The sequence below is a fragment of the Cariama cristata genome, unplaced genomic scaffold (assembly GCF_000690535.1).
Source record: "Cariama cristata isolate BGI_N322 unplaced genomic scaffold, ASM69053v1 scaffold36210, whole genome shotgun sequence".
Taxonomy (NCBI): domain Eukaryota; kingdom Metazoa; phylum Chordata; class Aves; order Cariamiformes; family Cariamidae; genus Cariama; species Cariama cristata.
In genome coordinates, this window is record NW_009594767.1 from 23175 (window position 1) to 34470 (window position 11296).

The window sequence follows — 11296 nt, forward strand, 5'->3', positions numbered from 1 at the left end:
AAGGAGAGCCCGGCCACACGGCAGAGTCTTTAGTTCTGGTTTGTCCTTTCCAGCGTAGTCCAGCAAAGCCTCTCCCATTTACAGTCATGTCTTCATTTGGTGGTGTCACCAGTCAAAAGGGGCACAATGCTCTATTAAATACTGATGTGAACCTGCCCACTTCCCTGTTCCATCCAGCCCTGGAATATACCACCAACAACAGCAAGCCAAAGAACTTCTAGCAGATGTTATCCTCAGAGACATTTGATGATACTTAATTGTTGCTCATCTGGATGAGGTGAATTTAGAAAATATCCCTTCGAGTCAGATGGAGAATTCCCTCTCCTGTACGCTAATTCCTTTGATTTTAGTGAAGTAACTACTGAATAGAAGGTACATGAGAGCAAAATTGAACAATGGGATCAGAAAGCTTTCTGAGGGCTTAGACACATGGAATGAAAATGTGCCTTTACTGATTTCAGTGATAACCACCACCATGGCCAGGATTTTATTCACAACTTCCATAACTCTGAATGGAAAATACATACCAGAATATCTTCTTACTCTGGTCATCTCAGTCTCAGACTCCAGAGATAGCAGCAGACTAGTGCTGTCTGAATTGCCTCAGCTGAGTTTAACCTTTTAAAATGTCTACTTACGAAATACAAGAAAAGAAAATCACTTTCCACTACACGTTGTGCAAACTATTTTGAATATTTTTATGATAATTATAATTATTAGTATTGCTAAAATAATTGCTTATGCCACATAATGCCTGTGCATTGATGATGCTTAATTCAAAGGATACACATGATCATATTCCCTATTTCTCTGGCCTCTGTAAGGCCAAACCCTCCTACATGTTTCTAGCCCTCTAAGTAACTCAAAGAGAGGTTGGCTGAATGGTGAGACTGCCCTTACTTCTGGAAAACTGGCACTGACCACACTGTGATTTCAGCTGCATTGTTTTAGTTGTTTCTTAAGTGGAGTTACATCATTAAAAAGATGCTCTTCCCCAAGGCAGAGCAGAGGTGCTGTCGTTTGTGTAATGCATCAGAAAATTAGTGTCTGGCTATTCACTGAAATAAAAATATCAAAGAAAAAACAGAGTTTGGTTATCCTTTTTGACATTTCTTATGGCTGCTTAGTGGCTTGTCATTGTGGAACAGTATCTGCTCACCTTGTTCTTGGGAGCAGTCATAGCCCTCTGATTAAATTACTGTGTTTCAGTGAAGAATGTGGAGCCTGAAAATTAGGCCTGTCCCTGCATGAGCCTTAATAAGCCACCATGCTGAGACTCAGATGCGGTAACAATGTCGTGTCGTTAGATGCTGTGGTCTGCAGAGCCCCCCCAAAGCCACGGCACGACAGGTGGTTCTGCTCGGCTTAACTAATCATGGCACCACCCTGGCTAGTTAAAGCACTGCACTGCTTTGCCTTCTAAGGAGAAAGAGAGGAATAATTTAAAGGTGGTAAAAGCAGCAAAACAAACTCCCAACCATAGCAAATTACTTTCTTTGCCTTTACATTTGAGGCCTGTTTTTCTTTTTCTCAGGAGAGCTAAAAATTCGGCTGACTCTGCCATAAAGAAATCTCCATGTGCCTGATAAAGTCTTGTCATCAGCTGATTTGGAAATGTGCACGTGCACGTGGAAGCTTGTATATATTTATAAACAGATATGCATGTGATTAGAGAGGAATCAAGTTGTCATTGGCAAGTTTCTATTTAGGGAGTTCAGAAATGGCAATTGCTCTGTGTTCAGCTACCAGTCCTCCCTGCAGAGGCTGGGCTTGCCTGGAACTGCTGACAGATCTGCCGTGTCGTCCCTCTGAGTCTAGAGAAGTGCCTTTTACCTGCTTCGATTTTTCTGTGCTGTAGCCTTGTGGGACAAACAGAAAAAGCAGGATTAATATTTATTTAGCTGGAATTTGCATCACATGTGCTGTTTGAGAGACTTAAGATTAACATAGTATTGGCTATAATTACAGTAAATGAATGTTATTCATTTCTTGCTCCCTGTTTATTTGCAGAAGAATGTATATTAGCACAAAGCCTGGGTAACCTGTAGTAACAAAAAGGCAGAAGCAATTTAAGAATTGAACTGCACTGTTGACAGTGTGACATCTTGATTGTGAGAGAGGCCTTGTTTTCTTTGATCACCTTAGAAAGAGGCATCTGGAAATTATAGGAGGTAGCTTAGGTCAAAATGCCACATGTTTCTTTAATTACCTGAAAATGTGACCCAATGCTAATGAAGACAGAGAGCTCCCCTTTAAAAGTGAGAGGTTTTGCTAGAAAATCCATCCTAACAAACACTGGCATTTAATTTATGAGTGATTTTTAGACAGTAGGACAGATTCTGATGAGTGATTCTGATTTACACTGGAATAACTCCATGGAAATCAATGGAAAGGCCCTAAATTTATGGAGTGCAAGTGAGATCAGACTGTCACTGTTCATGCCTAAGCTTCAAAAGATGCTCTTTGGGATGTTGGGCACAGAGGGGATCTTTGCCACTGAAAGAACATCATCTTCCTCTATGGAGTATCTTTCTAAAACAGTGGTCCAGAGGTCTGATTTTCTTATTGTCTGATATTGCCAATAGGCTGTCTTGAGGTGTGCTTATACTGTGATCCCAATTACATTGCAATGGCATCATTGACGTTCCTAAGTGTACTCTAGCTTGGTTCTTTGACAGTAAAGAATAGTTCTAATTTGGTTTCTGTACACAGAAGCAGCAGAAGTATGGTGAGGTAACTGGCCTTGCTGTAGATATAATTGCATTTGTAATGCTGTCATCCAGCCTGGTCTCCTCTTTTGGAGAAGGCAGTAACAACATGAGCTATTCAAAACATAGAATTTGTGAGAAATGCAGATGTTTAGATGTTTGTTTCCATCCCAAAATGAGACTAAGAGCAGAACTAATGAAAGATTTCACACAGGAAAAAGGTCCTAGGAATTAGATTCTGGGCTGGAAAGTGTTGACAGTGTCAATCAAAAAGAAACAATTTATTTTGAAGAGTCAGAGCTTACAATATTCAAACATCTCAATTGAAAACTTTATTTTGTTTCAAATTTTCCTGTTAAACATAAGAAATAGATTAATTCACTGACATTCTGCTGTGAGAACTGTCAGTTTCAAGCAAACTGTGCCTTTCAACAGAAAATGTAATTATGATATATCTAATGGTAAAGTGGAGGGAATTTGCAGGATGCTACTGTGATGGTGAGATCTGGAGCTCTAAGTTTCTTGCTCAGCTATGTGATAGGGTCCTATTTAGCACATAGGTAGTGTATATAACTAGTGAAAGGGAATTAATATCACATAAGTATCAATACTACATTGAGAACAAGAAAATGTGAATTCTAGTTTCAGGAAGTAGATCGCAGGTCTATGAGGCTCCAGTGTAGCCTCATTTCCCCATCTCCTGAGAAGCTCAAGTAACTGCTGGGAAATATACAGTAGGAAACAATTTCTTCCTGGACTGGAAGACACTTAACTCCTGTCTGATTCATGGATATATCTGAAGTTATTCTATGTAATTTTTGTAAACTTATTCATTATATTAACTATAAAACACAGAGGACAAAATCCTGCCTGCGGAGATCTCCGTTAGTAGGCTCTCAGACTACGTGTTGTTGTATGATATGCCCCGTCCTTCAGGTATTGCTGATGCTGAGTTATAATGCCAGAACTCTCATAGATTTACAGCAACAGATAATTATCCAACTGCATTCACCACTCTTCACCATATGCAACGGAATGGGAACTTGAGCAGGCCAGGCTCTGAAGTCAGACAAGATGTTTTGCTCTACGTGTTTTCCCTGTCCTTTTAAAACCAGACTGGTATTTCTCCCAAGTATAATCTGTTAGCTTTAACATGTTTCTGTTCTTCTTCTGCCAATAAGTCTGCTTTCTGAAAAGTTGGCACTGCTGTCTTTAAACATCTATGTATCTCATACAAAATGAATGACTGTTTTTGAAATGATCGAGGCAGATGTGCATTAAGTGGTGGTTAACGCTTTTTTAATGAAATACTTATGCTCTCTCATTTGTCCTGACAGAATATAAATAGATCCATCTGTCTGCTTCAATAAGTACACAGTCCTCATGATCCTATGTATATGGCAGGCTCTAGTGTAGCAAACATGAACAGCTTAACCTTTAAAAATACCCTGAGATAGGTATCTCCAGCCTCTCAGAAGTGCTAACCTTTCTTAACTTGTTTCTAGAGTCAGTACAGCATGCAGTCCTCAGGAGATGCAGAGCAAGCTTAAGTTTTGGCACTCCTGCTTGGAGCAGATACTGACTGCTAGTTGGGCATTACAAGAAAGGTGGAATATGTTTGCTGCAGGTCAGGAAACTAGGCCTTTGCCCTGCTAAATTCCCCCCCCCCCTTTTATTTTTTGTAATTATAAAAGGTCACTGATAGTGTCTCTTATTCAGCACCATTTATACATTCTCATCCTTCTTTTTACAGTGCATCTGAACAAATTAACTCCTGTGAATTCTAATTTTGTGGGATTGGTTTGAATTATTTTGATTTAATTCTCTTACATTTGTATTTTTTAGGGGTGAAGTGATCAATGGGGGGTTTGGCCTGGTTTTGGATGGGTCCACAGAGGCTGAAGAACGGGCTAAGATGATGCTCAGTTGGGATGTTTCCAATGGAGTAAGCAAAACTCATTATATATGTTTGCTTTATATCTTCCTGCCTCCGGGACTATATTTAGGTGCTCAGGTTCCAGTGCTCCTATTCTTTTTAACTGAATGGGAGTATGAGGACTCAGGCAGGAGTTTTGGGGATCTGTCTTTTTGTATCCCAGGAGTAGTCCTAATGGATCGAGTGACTCATTCTATTCACTCCTCCTAATACGGGTGGTTATGAGCCTGATTCCACTACAGCCAACAAGTTGTTTTGTTTAGTTGTTTTTTTCTTTTTCTCCAACCAACTTCAAAGAACTTACAGTTAATAAAAGAGGCTGATTAATTCTTGGGTAAGGAACTTACTGTAAAGTGTCAGGACCACCCCCTCTGACTTTACAGCATATTGGAGCTCAATAGTTTCCACATATCTCAGTGTGTTTTGTTATTTCTTAAGCAGAACAGGAAGCATGCTTACGATAATTTTGTTAGACATGTTGCCATTGTTGTTTGCCTACGTAATACAATTGACAACTATATGAACTTTAGCCTTGTCTATTCCTAGCTTCTAGATCTAGGTTCCTTGAAAGGCTTGTCATTTAAGTGCCAGCTTGTCGCTACCATTAGAGTTTTTGCATTCCATTAGTGGCCAGATAGATCCTGTCTGGGTTTAAGACTAGGATCCCATCTCTGAAGTGGCAGAGAGGTTTTGATTCAGTACTTGCAGGGAACCTAATCAGCAGGACATAGTGATGTGTAGTCCAATTAAAGGACAAAACCTGTTGTGTTTCAGTCGCTAAGCCTCACAAGGACCTGATGTATTGAGAAAGCTCCTTGCCAATGCTGATGTGATCTACTCTGTTTTTCCTCTCAAGAGAATTGGAGAATTCCTCCTTGCATTAGACCTAAACATTTTTTTTTTCTCCCCATAACACCTGGCATCACTAGGGGTAGAAGAGGAGGAGGAACAATTTGCATGGATTCCCTGTCCCAGATCTGAAATAATACATTAGTAAACTACTAAGGAAGAAGGAGGAGGGCAATTATAATAATTTGTACTTTAGAGTAATGAAGACAAACCCTTAATGCGCACTGTGTATCAGAGACAGCTTATTAAAAACCCAATAAATCTTTTGCTGCTCTGATTTATTGCAAGCAAAAGACCCACTCCTCCACATACATGCTGAAAAAGGACAATCTGAGAATGCTACCCATATTATATACAGGACTGGAAAGAAACTGGAGTGTACCCTTGAAAATATACTGCTAGGAATAATCATAGGTGAGTGGCAGGGAAATTGAGTTGTTAACTTCAAAGGTCATTTCAAGCTATTATTCCTATGATCCTGGGAACTTATTAGGCTTACATTAATCATATGCTTAAATATTTTGCTAAATTGGAACCCAAGTACTTTCTTTCTTGAACACTTTGGAGTCTGAATATTTCAGACACTGATTTGCAATTCATAATAGAGATTTGTAAGGCATTGAATAGAGGGAAGGACTTGTTTCCTTTGTGCCAAATCTTGACTTTTTTTCATCTGTGGAAACTTGCTTGTACACAAACCAAAATGCAGAGCTTTGCTGTTGGAAGAGGTGTTTACCAGTTTCCTAGCTGTCCACAGAGTTTCATCCTTACATGCTGGCAGAGAATTTGGCTCCTTGCTTTCATAGTTGAAAAGACATTAAGTGACATTTTCCTTTTTAAATATTTATCCCACTACAAAAGCATTGATTGCTTAAATGATACTGTTATCTAAAGCAAATGTAGTTTTACAGAGCTGGGATGGAGTGCACGATCAGTTTTAGTGAGAGAATTTTGTGAAGTTTATAAGGTATCTGGCTCTACCAATGTTATCTGTCCAATGTTATGTTTCTGCATGAAAATGTACCAAGTCTATCCAAATGCTACTCACAAAAATGAAGTAGGTATTACAAAAATTACTTTCAAAATAGTAAGAAAACTAGAAACTAGCAGAGAGTTGAAAGATTTATTGTCGGGAAATGGAATGCCAGTGTTTGCGCAAATATTGTGTAAGATGGATGTGTCAAGAGAAATGTATGATTTTTACAGCCATTGATTTTCTGGTCTGACAGGTTGCCAGACGTTGCTGGTCGGGTAATGACTATGCTTATGAAACAATTTGCCAAGCAATGAAAGAGAATGCCACATTGAAGGTGACTCTCCCTCACAAGGTAGTGGACGAGAACATCTTGGAGCAAGCCCTGAAATGTTAGTGGAATTCCTAGTGCAATGTTGTCCTTGCAGATACATTTGAAGTTGCTTCCTTGATATCCTGTTTTGGTCTCTGGCAAATGATAAAAGCCTTGCAAATGTCTCTTCCATCTGAGTTCTTTTTTTCCTCTTTAACTCGTTAATGGGGCAAACCTGTATGTGTCTGTGACAGCTGCACTGATGTCAGGAACAGTCTTTCCGCTAACATATTTGGACCAATGTTTGCAATAAGAAACTATTCATTGTAAAGAAAGGAACTGGAATTTTGTCCCTGAAAATTAAATGAAAAAAAAAATCCACTTATTCATGATAATTCATAAATTAAGGAGACTCTTAGGTTGTTTGGTAGATCAAATGTGGAATGGAAATTGGAACTTTTCATTCTAATTCAGTCTGCTGCTATTAGCAAAAAGCCATTAAATCCAGTAACCAAACATGTGGGTATGTAAACAAACTTATTCTTCAGCTGGTTGAGGATGCACTGATATCACACATGCTAGACTCAAGCTTTTTTATATTGCCATTAAAGCATTTGGTGATCACAACAGAAAGTGACAGATAAACTTTAACTGGTTAAGCACATCTAGGCGGCACGTGTTTTTCCTTGAAATTTTCACCCAAGGTTTTCACCACAAGCAGGAACAGAATGCGGTGCCAGGTAAGTGGGTAGAAAAACCTAGGCAGTAAGTACTAGACCATTTCCAAACAGCTTACAGCAAGGCTGGGAAAATATGAGACTCCTCATGATAAATTAGTGTGAGCTAAATTCTGCATCAGTCTGAGATGGTGCCATTCTGCTGAATCTGATGTGTGCGCTTTGCTGCCTCACAACGATGAATTTGTTCTTCTGTAGAAGCCTATTGTACTTGAGCAGCTTCTAAATTGATGGAAACCTCCAGAAAACCTAGATCCTTAGTGCTGGCTGCTGTTTTTTAATGAAAAAACAGGGCTACTCACCCACTTGGATGTGAGAGGTGCAATTAATAAAGCACTATAACAAAATGATCCTGTAGACTTTCCTTCTGAAACAAAAACACAACTGATGTGAAACAAACTAAAGCACCAAAGACCAGACAATGTAGACTTCCTTCACACAAAGGTTGATTATAAAGTAAAATAGAGACAGAAAGGTATTTTTAGTCTCCCTTCTTCCCAGGAAGAATTAGGAAGGCATAAGAACCCAGTCGGCCTAGATGCAACTGAAAGAATGTATATTTTGCACCTGAACCTACTATTATATTTGTGTTAACAGTAACTCGCTGAAGTATTTTGTTCTAAGCAGCTGCGATACTGAACTAAAAATTGAGGCTTACTTTCAAGCCCCTATACACATACGTATTGACTGATACATACATATATATCTATAGAAACATATTTTACATACACATCTACCTATATATGTGTGTGTACAAAAATAATTCTTAGCTATCATGTCTCATGCTAAGTATGGCCCTTGCATATGGGCCTCATTCAGACGTGAACACAGACCATCAGCAATCCCTGCCCCGGTGCACATGTGGTACTGGACTTGATCTGGCCTGTCACTCAGTCTCCTTGGCACTGCATCTGTTACCCCTTGGAAGGGAAAGGGGTTACCCAGGTAAAGCTGCGTTGGCTGCTGCAGATGAAGTGTGATAAGCTGCAGTCCTCAGGACCGTGGGAACTCAAGAAACGATACAACTGTTAGACCCTGTGGTACTTGCCAGGTGAGCACACTGCAACTCTGTATTGCCTCTGGTGCCGAGTAAAGGAAAACATTTCTTTTGAATCACAGACCAGTTCTTTACTCTGTTCACGTAGTGTATATGTCTCCAGATGAATAGTGAGAGTCTGGCATCTGCTTGTAACTGAACCTTCTGTGAAGTGCAATCTGCAGTTGATTGGAATTGCTTTATATTATGGAAAAAAGCCGCCCACATTGCCAAGTTATACGATTGAGATGTGAGTAGTTGTCAGCCAGATTTGACAGCCTTTGCTTTGGCATATGTTACGCATTACCTATTATTAATAACCACGCTGGACTGGGTCCAAAGTTAGCATCTTGGTATTGTACAAAACCACTCTAGTCTTCATAGCCCAAAAGCTCTAGGGTACTGTTTTGTCATGAGGAACAACCAGAAAATACACTGGCTTTTCTGTATTAAGGAATGTAGAGCCGCTCCATAGTTTTATCTTAATTCTGAGTTGAAAATCCACCAAAGGCAAAATGTTGAAGAAATATTTATGAAGAATTCTTCACCTTTGTATTGTTTAGTACTGGAGTACCTGCCAGCATGCTCACCTTCACATCCCAGACAAAAAAAGGAACCTTGTTTTCATCCTTGTAGCTTTATTGACCAGAGGACATAACCTTGCAAGTATACCCATGTTCAATGCCACTCACGTCCCTGGGAGTTTATAACTCTGGAGCACCTGTAGGGAGACAGAGAATCTGCATGTATGAGTGCTATACAAGAGCTACTAGTTGAAGTTCAGATTATAAAATCTTTATTAATGAGGTAGCATGAGCGAAGGCAAAATGGATTACAGAAAGGCAGTGAACTGATGAGCAGTTGGTCATATTTATGACTATTCACTGTTGTTTATTTTAAGTATGTAGTGTATATATGGTTATGTGTATACATTTAAATCTACTTTGGTCTTTTAACTGTGTATCTCAGGCACCTAACAAATGTGAACTGAGATTTACAATACCTTTGGGAGGGCACAGGGAAACAGTAGCCTGTTACTGCCTGGGGTGAAATAGCAGGTGGTTCACAGCATACAGAAACCATAAACAAGCCCAGTTTGAAGAATTCCTTTCTGAGCTCTGCTGAACGTCGTTTTATCTGTTCTCTACTTGTTTGCAGAGAAGCTGGGACTGTGTTCTGGCTATTGTTCTGTGGGGAAGCTGATGTCATTTTTAGGTAGCTGACCTCACTGCTGGATAAACCCAATACAGGGAGAGCAGTCTTCAAGCCATGTATCTGTAAGCATTGCATCAGATCAGATCCAGACAGTGAATGTAGAGGTAGCGAAGTCTCAAGCTTGCCACAGGCTGAAGCATCCTTCCTATGAATCTTAGTACCTTAACTCTTTCCTCAAAATGCAGACACTTGTCCCGTAAAGCTTGTGCCTGGTTGCAGATAGAGGCAAGAGCTTGGCAACAAAGGATAATTCATGCAGGACACTTGCATGTCTGTAACTACAGTGGTTTTTAAAGGTATAAATCTTGTGACATGAGAGCTGTTAGCTCTCCTAGTTTGGGTCTTGTTAAATCTCTCCAGGCTGTACCAAACACGAAGGATTTGTGGCTTGATTTTTTTAATCTTTTTTTTTTTTTCTTTTCTCCTTCAGGTTTGATATCCTTCAGCCAGGGATGCACTTATGTGTTAAACAGTAAACGCCTGGGCAGACCTTTCTTTTCCTAGGAACATGAAGGAAGGTACTACAAGGACCTCCATAGGGAGATCAGGATGGCTAGGGGCAGCCAAGAACAGGAATGACCTGCACCCAGTGACAGTCAGCAGTGGGGTAAGGAGGATTTCAGAGGAGGCTGAGCTCAAGCACCCAGGGACGCCACACTCTGCAGACGGCTGTGAAGGTGCACAATGGAGCTCTGGGTGTACCTACAGCTCTATGGCAAGAAGTACCAGCTTCCCCGGAGCTGAGTGTGCCTGGCCAGCAGTTTCCCATCCTTGCTGTTGGAGATTTGATGACAAGTTGCTCAGCGGAAAGGAGAAATAATTTGAGCAGTGGAAGGATCACAGCACCATCTGCTGGGACTGCTCGTCAGTCCCACAGCAGGGGGGGACTGGTGTCATTTCCATGGCAAATACAGTATAATTTTCCCTTTTCCTCAAGTATTGGAGAGCCAAAAGGCAGCTGAACATTCTCCCAAAGAAAGCCTTGCCGAAGAATGAAAAAAAATATAATAATTTATGCATTAGCTGAATTTGTAGGATTTTTTTTCCACAGGTTCAACTGACTTCAGCAGCAGTATGTCATTTTAGAGCCTCCTTCCTACCCTCAATCTCTTTTTGTCTGTGTTTGTCCTTTTTCTCTCCCTCCTTCGCATCCTGCTTCCCTCTGCGCAGCACTCCTTATTGCCCTCCTTCACTCCGGTTCGCATTCTCTGCGAGCCTGACCGTCTCTGGTGATGCAGCGGCATGGCCACACTTTGAACAGGAAATTTGCATTGCTCAAGGCTGGTTCATAAAGCTGTTTTCATATTTCCACTGAAGGTGCACAGAATATTTTGCTGACGTATTTACTTATTGCAGCTCTCCAAATGTTGTTGCAGGTTTACAATTGCTCTGCTCTGGCACGCTTTCTTCCTTGCTATTTACAGGAAGAGAGAGCAGAATAATCCCCAAACACGGAAAGAATCCCAACGGTGCCACTTTGACTATCGAGTAGCGTTATCGAGTGGCTGTGCAGCAGCTCGCTAACGTAC

At 40.4% G+C, this 11296-nt stretch overlaps 1 protein-coding gene across 1 annotated transcript in view; it reads left to right on the plus strand.

Moving 5' to 3' along the window:
• Positions 1-7019, plus strand: part of UROC1 (urocanate hydratase 1) — a gene marked incomplete at its 5' end in the record, with an annotated part of 29703 nt that extends 22684 nt beyond the window's left edge. The window contains 2 exons of the mRNA XM_009699217.1: positions 4554-4653; positions 6723-7019. Coding sequence (XP_009697519.1) covers positions 4554-4653; positions 6723-6863 — 241 coding nt within the window. The remainder of the gene's footprint in view (positions 1-4553; positions 4654-6722) is intronic.
• Between the last annotated feature and the right edge of the window lie 4277 nt (positions 7020-11296).